Source organism: Macrobrachium nipponense, chromosome 5 (genome assembly GCF_015104395.2).
Source record: "Macrobrachium nipponense isolate FS-2020 chromosome 5, ASM1510439v2, whole genome shotgun sequence".
NCBI classification, from domain to species: domain Eukaryota; kingdom Metazoa; phylum Arthropoda; class Malacostraca; order Decapoda; family Palaemonidae; genus Macrobrachium; species Macrobrachium nipponense.
In genome coordinates, this window is record NC_061107.1 from 54632251 (window position 1) to 54648667 (window position 16417).

Consider the following 16417-nt stretch of genomic DNA (forward strand, 5'->3'; position numbering starts at 1 on the left):
CCCTCTCTCTCTCTCTCTCTCTCTCTGTACGGGATCTTTTCAGTTCTCAAGTTTGTAAGAACATTAATTTTTTTTTAGTACGTATCTTTTTTGTCTGATCTCCCTCGCTTACTCTCCCAATGCGGTATTTTTTTATCTTATCTATTAAAATCAATTTGGGGTATTTTCCTTTATTTACCTTTTTGTATATAAGAAAAACAATACTAACTACAAGATGATTGAGACATACAATTCTAAATGAATTAACCGAGACATCAAGAGATATAATAAATATATATATATATATATATTATATATATATATATATATATATATTTGTGTGTGTGTGTGTGTGTGTGCGTGTGTGTATATATATATATCTATACTATATATTAATATACATATATAATATATTTAATTATATATAAATATATATATTATAAATAAATACTGAAGCATAATGATTTTCTAAAACTATAGGTAAGTTTTAAGATTTTAAATTTATATCGTATGCATACAAAGAAAAGATAAAACGAAATTTAATTATATTAAATTTTGTCCTATATAAAAGTGGAAATAAGATATAAAGGAGTACAATTTTATTAGAACATGACTTGGTTTGCAAACTGAAATGCAATTTAGAAATAAAGTAGAAGGTCCTAACAGGCCCATTTCTATTTAAGGCCAAATGACACTAGACTCACTATGACTGACGTTAAAAATAGGTCCAGTTCTATTTGTGACTTGACTCGACGGTGTGAACGGTTTCTTTCAAAGGCCCTTAGAACGAAGTGTTAAACTGGGTTGGCGATTCACGGTGAGCCGTGAATTAGCGTGACTCGGCGCGATGCAACGCGATGCGACGCGACGCGACGCATTTGGTGTGACGCACACTAAGACACGTCGGCCAGACAACGACGTGATGGGTTTAGGCGGGAAGGACCCACTAAGTGGATACTTAGGTACTTACATGCATCAGTGATGTTTCTTTTTGGATTTTTGTCTGGAAAACATCACGATGAGTGAAATAAGCAATACAAATAAAACGTCTAAGAATTGTATTTTTATCATAAGTACTTAAACCTGATATGTGAGACCTTTGAACATTATGTGTCGAGAAGTATGTGAAAATTGAGCAGCTTTCATATCAGTCATCAGTCAAAAAGACCAATTGTGATATCAAAAATACATAAACTTGTGAATCTGAAGTAAGAGAAGATTTAGATATATACTGACCTACTTGTAAGTACAACAGAATATAAGAGCAAAATGATGTTACTTCATCTAGTGCAGAATTGGAAAAGAAATAAGATTCAGAGATTTTCAAAAGTGTAGTTTCATGTAATAGTGTTAGTAGTGATTATATTCCAGAGGCTGTGCATTCATAATTGCTTTAGCGAGTTAGCTACTCTTCTTTTATTTAACATCACTAAATAAATGTTGTTGATATAATTTCATTGTAGAGACATTGACTGATATGAAAAATTTCTTATATCCATGAATATAGTATTGTTAGTCAATCCTGTTCAGTACCTTTTAGACAGCAAGCTGTACATAGTTACATAAACCAAAACACTGGAAAGAAAGGTTATTTGAAACAGTATCAGATACAATAAAAATAGAGATATGAAAGAAGGAAACTTAACTTTTTCTTATTTTTGGTTAAAGTTCCCTCATCACTCTCATAGGTTCTTTTTAAGAACGGGTGGCTACCATTAAATTGGATTATTTTCAAAAGTTGCTATAATAATTGGATTTGATTATGTTATGGCAGAGTCTTCCAAAATTATTAGAGCTTCATTATAGATTATTCTGGTGCAAACAAACATTAAGTGTAATTTTTTTCAGATTTGCTGTTTGTTCTCGCTTTACCGAATCTCATGATGTTGAAAAGGCTTGGATGGAAGTGAAAAAGCAAACGGATATTGTGCTGAGTAAGGAGTAGTCATAAAACAAGTATGTTTATGTACTATATTGATGCTATTTCTTCTCTAATGTGGAATGATCTTCATCTTGATTTTATTTGCAATGCAATTATTGCTTATACTGTGCAATACTTCGGTTGTTATTGCAGGTATTGGAAGAGACAAAGGATGGTTCTAAAGCCATACAGATTCTAGTCTTATGTTCTAAATAATTATTTTTCTTTTTATATACTCTTTTGCTCAGTTATCTTAAGATTTCAGTATTAAGTCACAGGCCCACTTAGAAATTGAATGTCATCCATCTTTTATTTACTTATTCTATAGGAAGTCTATTTGGAGTTTAGCCTCAATATAGATCAATTCAACTATTCATGCAAAAAGAGTCCAGTTCTTCAAATTTCATTCATGCTGCAGAAGGTCAGAAGTTGGTTATATTTAGCAGTTAAACCAAGTCATTTAAGATCTGAATCTAAGAGAAATGGTAAGTAAAATGAAGGGACCATTTTAATCTCGGTAGCTTGGCTGAAAATAGAACCTGTCACGTTTTCATTCTGTCTTTGTTTGTTTGTTTGTTTTTTATTTGTGATTGATGTATTTTATATTTAACATTCATAGTCAAATGCTTTTTACCAAAGGATTTTAATAGTACATCCCTTACTGTTTCATTGAGTGTTGTATTCTTAGAAGGTACTGATTTTCTTGTCAGTTGTAGTTGTTTCATTTTCTCCTAATCCTTCAACACAAAGTTTTTATGATTTGAGATAGGAATAGGAACAGCATTATTCTAATAACATAGGAGCAATTTTTTTTTTTATTAATTTGATCACTTTAAAATGTAAATTTCAGATATTGCCGTAGAATTTGAAAAATTGTATTTCAAATGTTTTACATGACCTGAAATGAAAGGAGTTTGACTTTCTGGGGCTCATCTATCTTTTTCTCAGAGGTAAAGCAACAGTATATAAATTCCAGTTAAATTGATTAATTACCCATCAGTAAGGCTTGCGAACCAGTGGTTGTGTGCAACGTTGTTATGCATTTTAATGTCTCATTTTACTGTAATAAAATGTTTCAAATGTACTTCATTACTTAGGAAATGTAGAATTCTTCGTAATTTTAGGCTTAAGATATTAATTTACAGTTGCCTTTCCATTACCTAAAATTATAAAATAAACATTGTCCATCATTTCATGTAGGATATTTTGCCTGCTATGCATTTTCAGTTTTAATGCTATGAAATGAATGTTGTGAAATGTAATAGTAATGAGTAATGTATTGTGAGCAGAATTAATTCAGTAATGTTATTGTGGGTTTAAAAAGATATTTCATTGTACCAATGGTCTACATTAGTAGGACCTAACAAGCAGGTTCTCTGCGTAAAACACATCCTGTCTTCCTGCCTGGATTAAGTAGACAAGTCAGTGGAATGTTTTAAGCACAAGTGTTTTTAGTTATGTCCAGACAATGAGGCACTTTCCGGTGCACTGTTTTCTCACTGGGCAAAGCCCATCAGGCATCCCTGTGATGATGCTCACACTATAGAGTAGCTTATGGGATAGTTTACATGAGCAATAGCTGACGATTTTGCTCAATTATGTGCACGTGCAATTCGCTGGTTTTGCCCCATGATAGACAGTGAACTTGTGCTTATTGGGTAGTGCCCAGGGGTCTGGACATACTATTAGTTTCAGTCATTATGATCATAATATTGGGCATAGTGCTTAAACAACTTCAGGATAAAAGTAGATCAAAATTTGATGAAAATTTTTTTCTGAAAATAATCAGTTACCACAGTATAGGAAAAGGAAAACTTTTTTCAAATCCAGTTATGTTAATTTCTGAATGTTACAACAGCTTAAGGGGAATGTGGGTTGTGTATGCTATACTTTTCTGTATTCACATTTATTCTACTTGTACAGAGGTTGTGTAACTCTTTTACATGAAAGGTGATTGCAGTCCAGTGTTATGACAATATTCAGTCTTATTTTAAGTTAAGGAACTTTTAGTTTTTATTTATAGTTAAATTTTTTGTACTTGGTTAATTTAAAAAAAATTTTCTCGCCACTGCTCTGTTTTAAATGATTTTGAGTGTTGATGCAATATTGATCCCGTGTGCTATCTTTAGAAACTTTTATTCAATCAAGAATTCTGACCACACATAAGCAATGTGTTATAGATATGAAAACTTACCAAAGGCTGAAATACCATATCAGTGCAGGTAGAAGGGACGTGGCAGTTTGATTAATTTGTGTTACCATTCTTCTATCATTCAGCGATTACTGTAAATGCTACATTTGTGGAGACTGACTTTTAATTACAAAATTTAAGGTACAAAATAGTACATTAAATTTGAAGAGCTACTTTAATGTAAGTTTCTAATTAAAAATCACTAATGAGTCACTAACATACAGTTTTATGTCGTTGTCCCTTCAGTATTCATTGATAATTGAAAACAGTATATAATATTTATGGAGATTGACTTTTTTTTAAAAGTCAAAGTACTGTTTTAATTGAGTATCTGTAATACATTGCATTCACTGATAATTTTGTTCCACTGTAATAGTAAATAAATTTGTTTCACTCCTTACTAGTAGACCATGACATTACAACTTCAATTATTCTATGTTAAAGTAGACACTTAGCCATACTCCTAGATTTTCATAGGGTTAGCCCATAATATTTGTTCTGGAGTAGAGAGTGAAAACAGGAACAAGATGAAGTTACAGTATTTGAACATGTCAGTTGGATGAGAACCAAAGATTGGATGAAAAGTAAAGAGCCAAATGCAGAGTAGCTGGATTCATGTAGTATATGTGTCAAAGAATCTACAGTAACAGTAGCTTCAATTGCAGTGCAGGAAAACTTGTATGTGGTAAGGAGGAATATTATTTGTGTACATAATATATTGGCAAAGATTCCACTGATAAGCATTCAGCTAGGCATTAAAGTCCGTGGATTTCTTTCATAAATGAGGGACTGAGAATTATAGCTGGTTTCCAGATAAATCTACAGTATATCCACAGAAAGAAATGGAAATACTCATGTACCCAATCATTGTAGTTGCAATATGTCCTGTTCATTTTACAGAGTTCATTGAAAATACATATGAGATCATAAAGTCATTTGATAAAACGTATATACTGTATTATGTATCCTCAGAGAAGAAACATGCGATAAAGTATATAACATTATGCAAACACTCCAGTCATCAAAAACAGCACACAGCATTTATACAAATGACCCCAATCCTTCATATTATACATGAGACCGTGAGGTCATTTGTTAAAATATAAATACATATTATATACGTATATCTTCATAGGAGAATCATAAGATCTAGTATATAAAAGTATGGAAATACTCCAACCATCAAAAACACCACACAGCACATCATATTATGTTAATACAACATTTTTACACTAATGGCTCCAATTCGCCATATTCTAAAGTATTTGCTACTCTTTTAATATTGATAAAAGAGCTTTGCTTTCCTTGACTATATCATGTTCCTGTTTTCACAGCAGAACTGTCTACAATATTGTTAGCTGTTAAGCTTTAGAAACATTCCCTGACAAAAATTTACAATTATATTATTTTACTGTAGAAGTATTATCAAGTACACTAGTAAGTAGTACGTTCATCAAAATAAAATGATAAAATGTGCTTTCACAGCAAATTAAGCTTTTAGTCTATGAGTGATATTCACAAAACCACCATGAAAGTTAAAATGCTAGATTCTTTAGCATGTGACCATTTATCTAAATTTAAATGGTGATGAAACTGTCAAAGCAGCGCTTACAATGAGTTAAAATTTTCTTGTAGTTGAATTTTGACAGTACATCAAATGTATATTTTTTTGTGGAAGTTAGTGATGTGGTTAATCTCCATAGTTTTGTGAGGCTACTTATTCTTTGTATGTTATCTAGCAGTCCACAAGTTAAGGCAGCACATATTTGCATCAGTACCCTGTGAAGTTAACCTCTGTTCTGACAGCTAAACTTTCATTTTCAAATTTTGTATCTTTACAATGTTTAGGAAAGTTATATTTCTGAGGTGAAAGGTTGGCTACTATTTCTTTTATTATAATTTAAATGTTTGTAATTTAGTATTGCTCTAGTTGAATTGAGCTTTTTCAAATTAACCAAGGTGCACGCTAGTGTTATGATCTGATCAACGTTACACAGTTGCTAACAGTCATGTACAAACTGGCAATATAGCATTTCCTTTTTTTAAAAAAGAAACATCAGGTATTTGTTACCACAAATCTTTAGTTTATTCAGCCCAGAAGATTAGTCAATTATCATGAGAACTTTTGAGAGTATGTTGCTGGTCAGTAATTATTATGGCATGAGAAGAAGAAGAAAGAGAGAGAGAGAGAGAGAGAGAGAGAGAGAGAGAGAGAGAGAGAGAGAGAGAGAGAGAGAGAGAGAGAGAATTTGTGAACATGCATATTAAATATGGATGGAAGTCTTGGAACATTTTAAAATTTCTGTGATTAATGAGTGTAATACAGAAAAATAATGTCAATATTTAAAATATTGCCCCGTCTTTTGTAAGTAAAATGACTGCCATGCAAAAATTCGAACTTCCTGCTTTTAAACTTCTTGTTTCATTAATATTTTGTGTTTAGTTGTCCACTAAAAATGTTATTCAAAACTGGAAATGAAATACTTTTCCTTCTAATGACGCGATTAAAATCTTGGCTAGGAGGAGCAACAGTTCAGTGCAAGACTTCCTACTGGTTTTTAAACTTCCCTTCTGAATTAGGATTCTAGGTTTTCAGTCAAAAACTTGACCGAAAACAAATGGGACTTCTAAGAGCTCCTTGCATGGTGGCTGTTCCTTTCAAGTTCGTGAGTAACATAGCCTGAGTTTGTGAAATATTGCTGGCAAATGCTACTGTTTTGAATTTATATAATTCATTGTGTTTAAAATGCTGTGGCCTACATTTAGTAATAAAATTTTATAGCCTGTGTTTAGTCATACAAACTTGTGAATGGGATAAGTAACACTGGTGTCGTGTAAAATAATTTTCTGGTTAACAAGAGGAATATGAGAGTCTTTGCTTAAGTTGCAGGTTGCTTTATCCGCAGTTCTTGAAGACTGTAGACTTATTTGTTGATTATTAGTTCCTTTTATATCCTCTTTCAACCCTTTATCCGAAATTTTGAAAACAGAAAAGCTTTTAACGTCTTGGCTGCTACTCGCCTCATTTTTCTTATTAAATCCCAAGAACTGGCTCTAGAAAACCTCAAGACTAACAAAAAATCCCAAGATATCATGAAAATAATTGTACATCTCCGAAGCCTTAGTCCGAAAAAACTCTCTCTCTCTCTCTCTCTCTCTCTCTCTCTCTCTCTCCTCTCTCTCTCTCTCTCTCTCTCGTCTCTCTCTCTCTCTCTCTCTCTATCAGGAAAACATACTGCTAAATTGTATCTCAAAACCAATAGGTATTAGTAATATGCACACAATGTGTGTGTTTATGATGTTCTAAAAGTGTGCAGTACAGGTAATACATCTAAAAAAAACACACACACACACAAACACAAACAAACAAATTTTGTGATTGTCAGACACGTGGACTTTAAGTTGTGACCAGCAGGTAAACAGAAATGGATTAACATTCCTCGAGAGATTGATGAGAGTAATTTAATTTGAAAGTATGTCAACGCACCGTTAGTAAATATTTTCTAAAACAGAAAAAGAATGCTTTTGTTGCGGAAGAATCTCTGAACCAACGATTTTGTACTTAAAGCGATGAGAAAGAATTTATTCTGTTCTTCATGTACGTATCAGTAAAATACATACTCTATTAAAAATTACGTAATGCATTCAAAATATACATACACACGTCATCGTTAACTTCCTATGATAGCAGTAGAGTAAGATTAAGCCAGCTTTGTACTGTTACGGGCTTTTGCTTCCCAGCAGCCTGTAACTGGTGGTGGATGAGGGATATTTATCTGTAACATATCATTCAGCTGCAATTTAGTTTAGTGGGAGATAAAGTTTTATAGAAGCAATTCCCAGTAAATAGGAGAGCTTGGGAAGGAAAGGATTAATTTTGAGTTAGAAAAAATTTTGGGAATCAAAGTTCCCTTGGTATGTGATGAATGATGTAAGTGCAGTGAATGGATGAATTTTATCGTATACAGTGGATGGTTGTTTCCCATTAGATACTGCTCACTTGAGGGTGGCTAAGATGAGATGTTGCTCTTCTCAGCGCTGCTCGTTAAGGTACTGGAGAAGAGGAACAGGGATGGGATGATTAGGTGAGGCAGCTGCTGTTTGGATTGAACATTGAACAACAGGTGCTTGGGTTTGAAGGTTAGGACGAGGTGGGGTTGTATGCGGCTTATCAGTGTCTCTCTGTTTAGAGGTTTCCCTGTGAGAAGTTCGAAGAGAACGACGATTCCTTCGAATGTAAGTGTTATTGAGTTCTCATTCACTGATTTGGGAACTCAGTTGGCATTGTCTAAGCTGTCAGAAGGGGAAGGAGAAGGTTGTGATGGATGGGTCTGGGAAGGAGGGCTGTCAACCTTAGAGGTTGGGATTGGAAGGATGGGGAAAGGAAGGCTCTGAAGTACTTGGCACTGCTTCTCTGGGCATCGGCTTGTCACTGGCTATCTTCTGTAGTGCTGCTTTGACTTCTCTATGTAGCTTTGACCTGGTCATTCCAACTTCTTCCTTGGGTTTTGGAATCGGGTTTGAAGGTTTTGTAGGCTGTAAAAGTTGAGAAGTTGTGTTGATCTTTTCGATTTTTTCAAGTCGAAACTTGCACTTTTTGTTTCCTGCATGATGTTGAAGAGAGCATTTGCTTTCAACTTTTCTCCTCTTTTGAAAGCATCTAGGCATTGCTTGGGTGGATGAGATTTACTGCATATTTCACACATCTCTGTGGCTGTGCAGCGGCTACTGTGGTGTCCAAACTTGAGGCAATTGTAGCATCGAAGTGGCTCTGGAATAAAGTCTTCAGTGGAGAATGATCCCCATATACCCAGAGAAACTTGCTTGGGAATGTCTCCTTGGAAGGTGGCGATGACTTTCCTTGTGGGGGCACTGGACTTTCCAGATTTAACAGTGCATCTTTAGCATCTAGAATGCTTTCCAGTTGTAGAATAGGGTCTAGAGGCAGGGTGGTTGGATACTTGCAAATCTAACTGCTTTCTTGATTTTCTTCTTCGGGTCTAGCAGATGAAAACTGCATTCACTCGAAGAATCTCTTCAGTTTCTCTGCTCTTCAGGGTAATGATTATATCACCCACTAGATTAGGTCTAACAGACATGCTCAGATTTGGGTTCTGCTTCTCCAATTTAGCTATTTCATCATAGGAGGATTTGTATTTTGGAAGAGGCGAGGCATTTATTGCAGGAAACTTATTGGGAAGGGCTCTTTCATCTTGGACTTGTGTGTTCCTACAGGCTTTCTTCTTTTTGCGAGTTACCTATTCTTCAGTATTGAATTCATCCTCCAACACAGAATGGGCAGGTATTTCTATGCTTTCATTGCTTGAATAGGTGCCAATGGAAGTTTGGTCTTCTTCAGATATCTCTCGATAGTTTTCTTCACTCGAAAAACATGCATTCTCTTTATAGTTTTCTTCACTTGAAAACGATACAGTTTCTTCCTCTGGGATGGTAGGCGGCTTGCTGGGTTTATGAGCCGATAACGACTCATAAAAGGCTGGGTCTAGGACAACTGGCCACGGCCGACTGGCCGTGGTCCAGCTGGCCGTGGCTGACTGGCCGCAGCTCAACTGGCCGCTGGGGACGACTGGCCGCAGCCGACTGGCCGCAGCGGTAAGAGAGAGAGAGAGAGAAAGATTTTTTTTTATCTTTTGAAGGAAACTAGTGTTTATTTATTTATCTATTTTTTTTTTTAAATACCCTTTTGATTTTTGTGATTGTTGTTATTGGTTATAAACTCTTTCGAATAAAACTGGTTTTTATTGTTATTAATGGTTGTAAACTATTTTCATTTTTTAAATGAGAGCTTGATACTTTGCCAATTGGACTGTTTCCTGTTTTAAATACATTGTTGAACTTTGTAATTATTGTTAATGGTTATAAACTATTTATTTCATGTATGCATATCATTTTTGAAAAGAGGTTTTCTCTAAGAAAAGAATAATACTTAAAATGTAAATTTTATTACACAGCTGAATTACATAGAAGTTACATAAAATCTGAATTACTGGAATAAAAAATTTAAGAAAATAAAAGATAATTAAAGATAAAAAAAGTTAAATTTCACTAAAAAGCTGAATTATTGAATAAAAAAATCAAGAAAATAAAAGATAATTAAAGATAAAAAAAGTTAAATTTCATTAAAAAGTTGAATTATTGGAATATAAATACTGCTTAAAATAGCAGCTACATAACTATATATCTTAAGAGAAGTTATGAGCAATTCCTCTCAGATACTCTTCGTCTTTTAGATTTACTGTATCTAAATATTTTCTGTGTGAGAGAGAGAGAGACAGACAGACAGATAGACAGAAATAATTTTTTTTCTCTCATCTCTTCGTCTATGGCCAGTTGGGCTGCGGCTAGTCGGCCCCTGCGGCCAGTTGGGCTGCGGCCAGTCGGCCATGGCCAGTTGGGCCATGGCCAGTCGGTCGCGACCAGTTGTCCCATTCCCTAAAAGGCTCGATGTCGACGAGTTGGCGAATCCATATTCGTGACGATGGTCGGCTGCATGACGGCTTGATGACGACAAGCAGGCGGATCCATGTTAAAACTGCAACCGAACTTCCTATGAGCAAAACATGCTTTCTCAGACAGAACACAACTAAAACCTGATTGGCTGGCTGATTGACATGGTGATCTGTTATCCAATGACTGGCTTCTAATTCTGTCCTATTTATAGACATACTTATGCCTTGATGGCACTAGATTTAAATGTATTTTATAGTCTTACTTATCATTAAAATTCGCAAGTTGAAATACAACTTGTGAATGTAAGAGCCAAGTAAGACTATAAAATATATTTCACCATATCGATCTTGGAGAGGGTCGTTCCTTATTGTCATTATGTCGTCATCAGTTTGCAGTCGTACATTTGATCACTGTAACACAGTGTCTGGGATTTTTCATACCACTATACTAAACTTGGAATTATTGTTAAATTCTTGTTTTCAAGAAGAAACAATAGAAGAAATAATGATACAAAGAAAATTGTTGAAACATTTTTGCCATCAGCAGTCGAATGGTCACGATCATGATAACGTACAAATATGCATATTTTGATTTTTAACGAATGTTTTTGTTGCAAATAATTTATTAGTGAAGATATGGTGTCAATTCTCCCACTACTATATTATTGATGATGTTAATTATCTCACATTCATTTAACAGTATATTGTAATAAATGATAAACTATAATAACTAATAAATAACCATAATAAAAAAAAACATGAAAAAATGCTTTAACTGCAGTAGTGACGTTAGATTATATTCATGACCTCACAGTTCCGAAATCCGAAAAATGTCCAAAACCGAAACAATCTGGCCCAAAGAATTTTGGATAAAGGATTGTGTACATAAATATGAAGGGGGTCATTCAATTAACGCCATTTATATATTGATGGAAAGATTAACTAATCTTAATTTTGTAGATGTCTTTTGTGCTATTCTGAAGCACGCAACACTATTGTATAATGCTTTCACATAATGCATTTATCCTTGTTTTTAAAACATTGTATACTGCTTTCACCGAATGTATTTATCTCTGTTTTTAAAATATAATAATCTCCTTTACGAGTGTGTGAATATCTGGTTAAATGGTTGAAATGGATGGAAGGGGGTGAGGTTACAATGGGAAAGTACGTAGTTTTTATACTTTGGAAATGAGACTGTACCGAGAAGGAACTATTAATTTGTAAGAAATAGTGGTACACTTTATATGAAAGGTCTCCAAATTGTGAAATCTAGTCAACATACGTGAGAGAATATGGGAGACAGTTGAGATTGAGTGCTCTAAAGTTATAGTAAACTTCTAACACCACACTTTGATTTAATTGCTTTCTAGTATAATTACAGTACCATATGCTGCGGGGTAAGCACGGCACTTCACTGGCACAATGAATACTATGCTTTACTAACAACAACAGTTAATATACCTTGGCTCGCTAAGGGGAGGAAGCACCAACACTGGTAGCCTACATCTCCCCAATACCACCTGGTTGATTTGCTGTAACTGAGAATAGGGAGACTGAAATTCCAGAGCCAATGCCCTTTCCATAAAGAAACTAGATACCAGTGCATTGCCTAGGCTAGGCTCAAGGCTCATAACAAAATACTGTATTGCACTTAAGGTAATGCCATTGAAATCATTTGAAAAAATAGCTTCAGAAGCTATGGTGATAGCACAACATTAAATCTCATTTATAGTAACATATGACCACATACTCACTCAATACTGACTATTAAAAAATTAAGGAATCAGTAATATAACGTGTATCAATTGGCACATAAGGTTTATGTTTGAGGTACAGTGGTGTAGGTCTTTGCACATAAAATGCTTGAGTTCCTTGCATATCATAACAGTTGCCTAGATTAACTTATGAAATTCGAGATTTTCAGAAGCTGTTTCAGCAATAGTTTCCTAAGAACAGTTGACTAGTAGATGAGAAGAAGGTCCTCTCACACAAGCGGTCCACTCTAACTTCTACAAAAGGAGATCCGTATAAATGGGTGGTTTATGATACCTACAGGAATAGTCGTTGCTTGACCAAAGTTGCACCTTTTAAAAATGGAAGAGGGCTCTTTAAGGCTGACAAATTACAGATTAACTTTTGCTTTTGTTGGATTGAGGTGTCCGGGAGTTGTCTGCTTATACCAAGTTAAAATTTGTCAGATGTATGTTATCTTCAGTGCTAAGATGCCAATAACATGTGGGACTGCTATGATTTTTTTCCAAAGGCTAACCTCATATTTATTTATATATTACGCTTTGAGGATTGCATGTTATGCAAATAGTAAGCTCAACTTGTTAGCTTTTGTACACTGTAAACTCATATGTTATCTCTACCACTGAAAATTTGCCCTATAGTTATTCACTATTTGCAAATTTACATTGAAAATTTATAATAGGATCCTAATTTCCAGCACTATGTACTTGATATGAAGGCACATGTTTTAACAGTAACAAAATGTCGACAAGATACTGGCTGATATTAATGTCACAAGCTCAGTAGGTGACTACGTGTAAGAGCTTAAAAAGTTGAATTTGTTATTGAACACTAGAATAAGCAGGTACATCTCTTGGAAAGGGATTACAGAAACACATTAAATTTAACCCCTTATTAGTTTACACATGCCTAATCCTGCAGTCAGTAGCTCACCAAAAAATCTTAAATAAACTAGTTGGCTTTGCCGCAGAAAAAAGAATTAAATTTTTTCACCAGGCAGGACAAGTGTTTTGGCAATTCCCCACTTGGACAAGAGGTCCACCCTCTCACCTTCCCACTACAAGTATTTGGGCCCACACTAGGATCTGTGCTGTGACTCCTGAAGTTGTTTGAATATGAGCAGACACACCATCTGCTGCTTGGGGATGAAATTGGGTTGTTGCCAGTTGAGTGCTATCATTAGATCATGACAAAAAGCTAGCAGATGAAGTTTGCCCTGTATAAGACATTCCCTGAGTTTTCATTCATTGGTTATTTCATTATCTTCCTAATGTGTTAAGATGTTCTCATCTGGTCTTTATTTAACTTTTCCTGTCAACTTTTGCTAGTCTCACTGAACACTTTATGGATGAAAAGGTATGGCTTTCAGAATTCTGTTTTACTGAGTATTACTTTGTCAGTTCGGATGAATTTAGATTATAGTGCAGTACCTCATGTCTTCTAAAACCTTCTTCAAATTAAGACCTGTTCTTAGAAGCCATTTCACATTCTGTAGAAACTAGCACCATGCATTTCAGTCAGTGAATTCTAGTAGCTAAATTACATCAAACAACTGTCCTTTCATACTTTGGAACATTCTTGTATGCTTACCTAATGGAATCTTAACAAGCCTTGATAAATAGTATTTTCTGAGTATTATACCATTACTGTCTTCATTTAACATTGATACCCTATTGCTGCCTCTGGTCACTTTTTGGATTCAGAGGCATGTGGTAATTAAATCCACACACAGTAAAGTCTGTTCGAATTAAGGGCAATATTTTATTTTTCTCATCCATTCTGGACCACTAGTTATGTTTCACTGTCCATCTTAGTAGTGTGGATTGTTTATTGTAGTCCTTCCATAACGTATACTCCGTGGATGAGAAGGTCATGAGAGTTAGATAGCATGCTTTACCAGCCAACTGGAAGATAAGCCACCTCCCAATTGGTAATTTATCAGGGAAACCCACAATTCAGTAATATGCCCACTATTGCTTCATGACTCTAACGTGGAGACTGAGTTGAATCACATACTTGTCTTCAAGGGCCTACTGACTGGACTTGGTATATCTTTTACTTGAACTTCAAGCTAATCTTTATTGAAGTTTCATCAGTAGTGAAATGAGATGTTTAAGCCGATACTGTCCTGTGGTCTTGTTTGTTTGAACAAACTAGGGACCAAAACCCGTGACCCCTTCATTATTGACACACCAGATCACTTCTGAACTCCGGGATCCTGTTCTTAATTGCCATCTTTAACCAACTGGGCTTAAATACAAACTTCATCTGATTAGCTGAAGGGTAGGTGATATTTTATATACTGGTGAAATCTTAACCAAGGCAGGAGCTTCTGCTAAACCAAGAATATTTATATAACTACTGACTGTTGATGTTAAGAAGGCTGTTTGAACCAAATGTTGAAGATCTTTTCTCATTTAATTGTGACCATATAGCTTATTCTTTTCTTGGCTCTGAATTTCAAACATCTCGGCTGTTTTCGGTTAGTCTGGATATATGCAACCTCTCCTGGTCACCAAGCCTCTCCCAGATGACCAACATCACAAACTCATTGTTTACTGAAATTATCAGTCTTCAGCACTTCAGTTATGATGAGGCAAAACGATTGAGGTTGTAAGTTTTGGACTCATCATCCGAACCATATTCCAGTTACTTTTAAATCATAGACTGGCAGCAAGAGATCCTTAGATACGTTGACCTATTCGGTTTTCACGAACTGCTTCCTTTTTTACCAGATATCTTGTAATTTACCGGAAGGTTTGTGATTCTCAGCGTCTTATTTTATAAAGATCTTCCGATTTCTTAACGCTGTTCATTCATAAGGTTGCCTACCTCAGCGCTCTATCGAGCTTAACAAAGATTATGTAAAAAAGTAATTCTCAATAAAAAAAAAAACATATCATTTTCCAGAAGGAAAGTGCCCATCCCCCAACCCCTCACCTCTTAACAAGTCAGGAGAACACAACGAATGTCTCAGTTACAACTATTACCACCAAAGGAGAAGATGCCCAGACGTATAGCTAACCGATAAGACGAGGTTTTAAGTTAAAGTGTGGCGTGCCCGGGAAGCTGCTGACCACATAGGTTTAGTAATATGTAAACTGATAGGTTATTTATTGAAGTGATAGATTTTATATTTTAAGAATCCAATATTTTTCTAGTTGAAATCTTAAGTTTAACTTAAAAATAAAAGAATATACAAATGAACAGAAAAAAATACAGAAAATATTCAAGTTTCAGATTGTTGATATCTACCCAAGTAATCACAGTGCATAAAATATGCGTTAAAATGAAGAAACACAATATGCGTGTAAATGAGTATCAAAATGAAGAAACACAATATGCATGTAAATGATAATGTTGTATATGTTTAGATAAATAATTGTATTTAGAGAGATGATATTGTTTCAAAATAAAAGATGTTGTTCGATTAGTCTTTTGAATTTAAACCTTTCAAGCATATAAAAAATGATTAGCAGTCATCAAACAATGAGTCATCGAATTATAAACATGTTGCTAGAATGAATTCATACATTACTTGATGGGTTGTTTATTTTCTACCGTAAAAAGACAGTATTCAGCTAATGAAAAAATTGTTGCTTTATTAAACATTTAATAGGTTTTTGCTTGAAGAAGTTATCCCAGGTAATGAATACTCTTGACAGGTCAGTGATTTTCGTCAAGTGAGTCGCGTTATTTTGCCACGTATAGCATCTTTGGGTCACAAGTGCATTATAGTAGTGTCACTACAAAAGAGAGAGAGAAAAACAAATGAAAGTCAAACATTTTTGTTCACATACCGAGAGATCCCGTAAGTTTATTCATGTTTGTTTAGTTAAAACAGTATCAAATGCACAAAACCAATAATTCTGAGAGATAACACTGTTTAGTATGGTCAAGCTTTTGTAGCTACAAAATATTTAGGATATCATGTGGGCATCTCTAACACTAAGCAGACTAATGTTGGAAAACAGTAGCGACTTATGCAAGAAGGACTAAATCATCCATTAAGAGAACTGCATCACTTTCAGAAAGATCTAAATAAATGACGAGAACTTGGAAAAGCCGGAGAAGGCTTCAAATTCGTTGTTGTGAAACTCG

At 34.7% G+C, this 16417-nt stretch overlaps 1 protein-coding gene across 2 annotated transcripts in view; it reads left to right on the top strand.

The window, feature by feature from the left end:
• Positions 1-15746, top strand: part of LOC135215335 (aromatic-L-amino-acid decarboxylase-like) — a 122877-nt gene extending 107131 nt beyond the window's left edge. Inside the window, exons 14-15 of one of the 2 annotated variants that reach the window (XM_064249895.1) lie at positions 1828-1935; positions 15227-15746. In XM_064249895.1, the coding sequence (XP_064105965.1) occupies positions 1828-1924 (97 nt within the window). In that variant the 3' untranslated portion in view covers positions 1925-1935; positions 15227-15746. Of the gene's footprint in view, positions 1-1827; positions 7260-15226 lie in introns of those variants that run through there. The other variant, XM_064249896.1, reaches the window with a different exon arrangement.
• Positions 15747-16417: the final 671 nt, after the last annotated feature.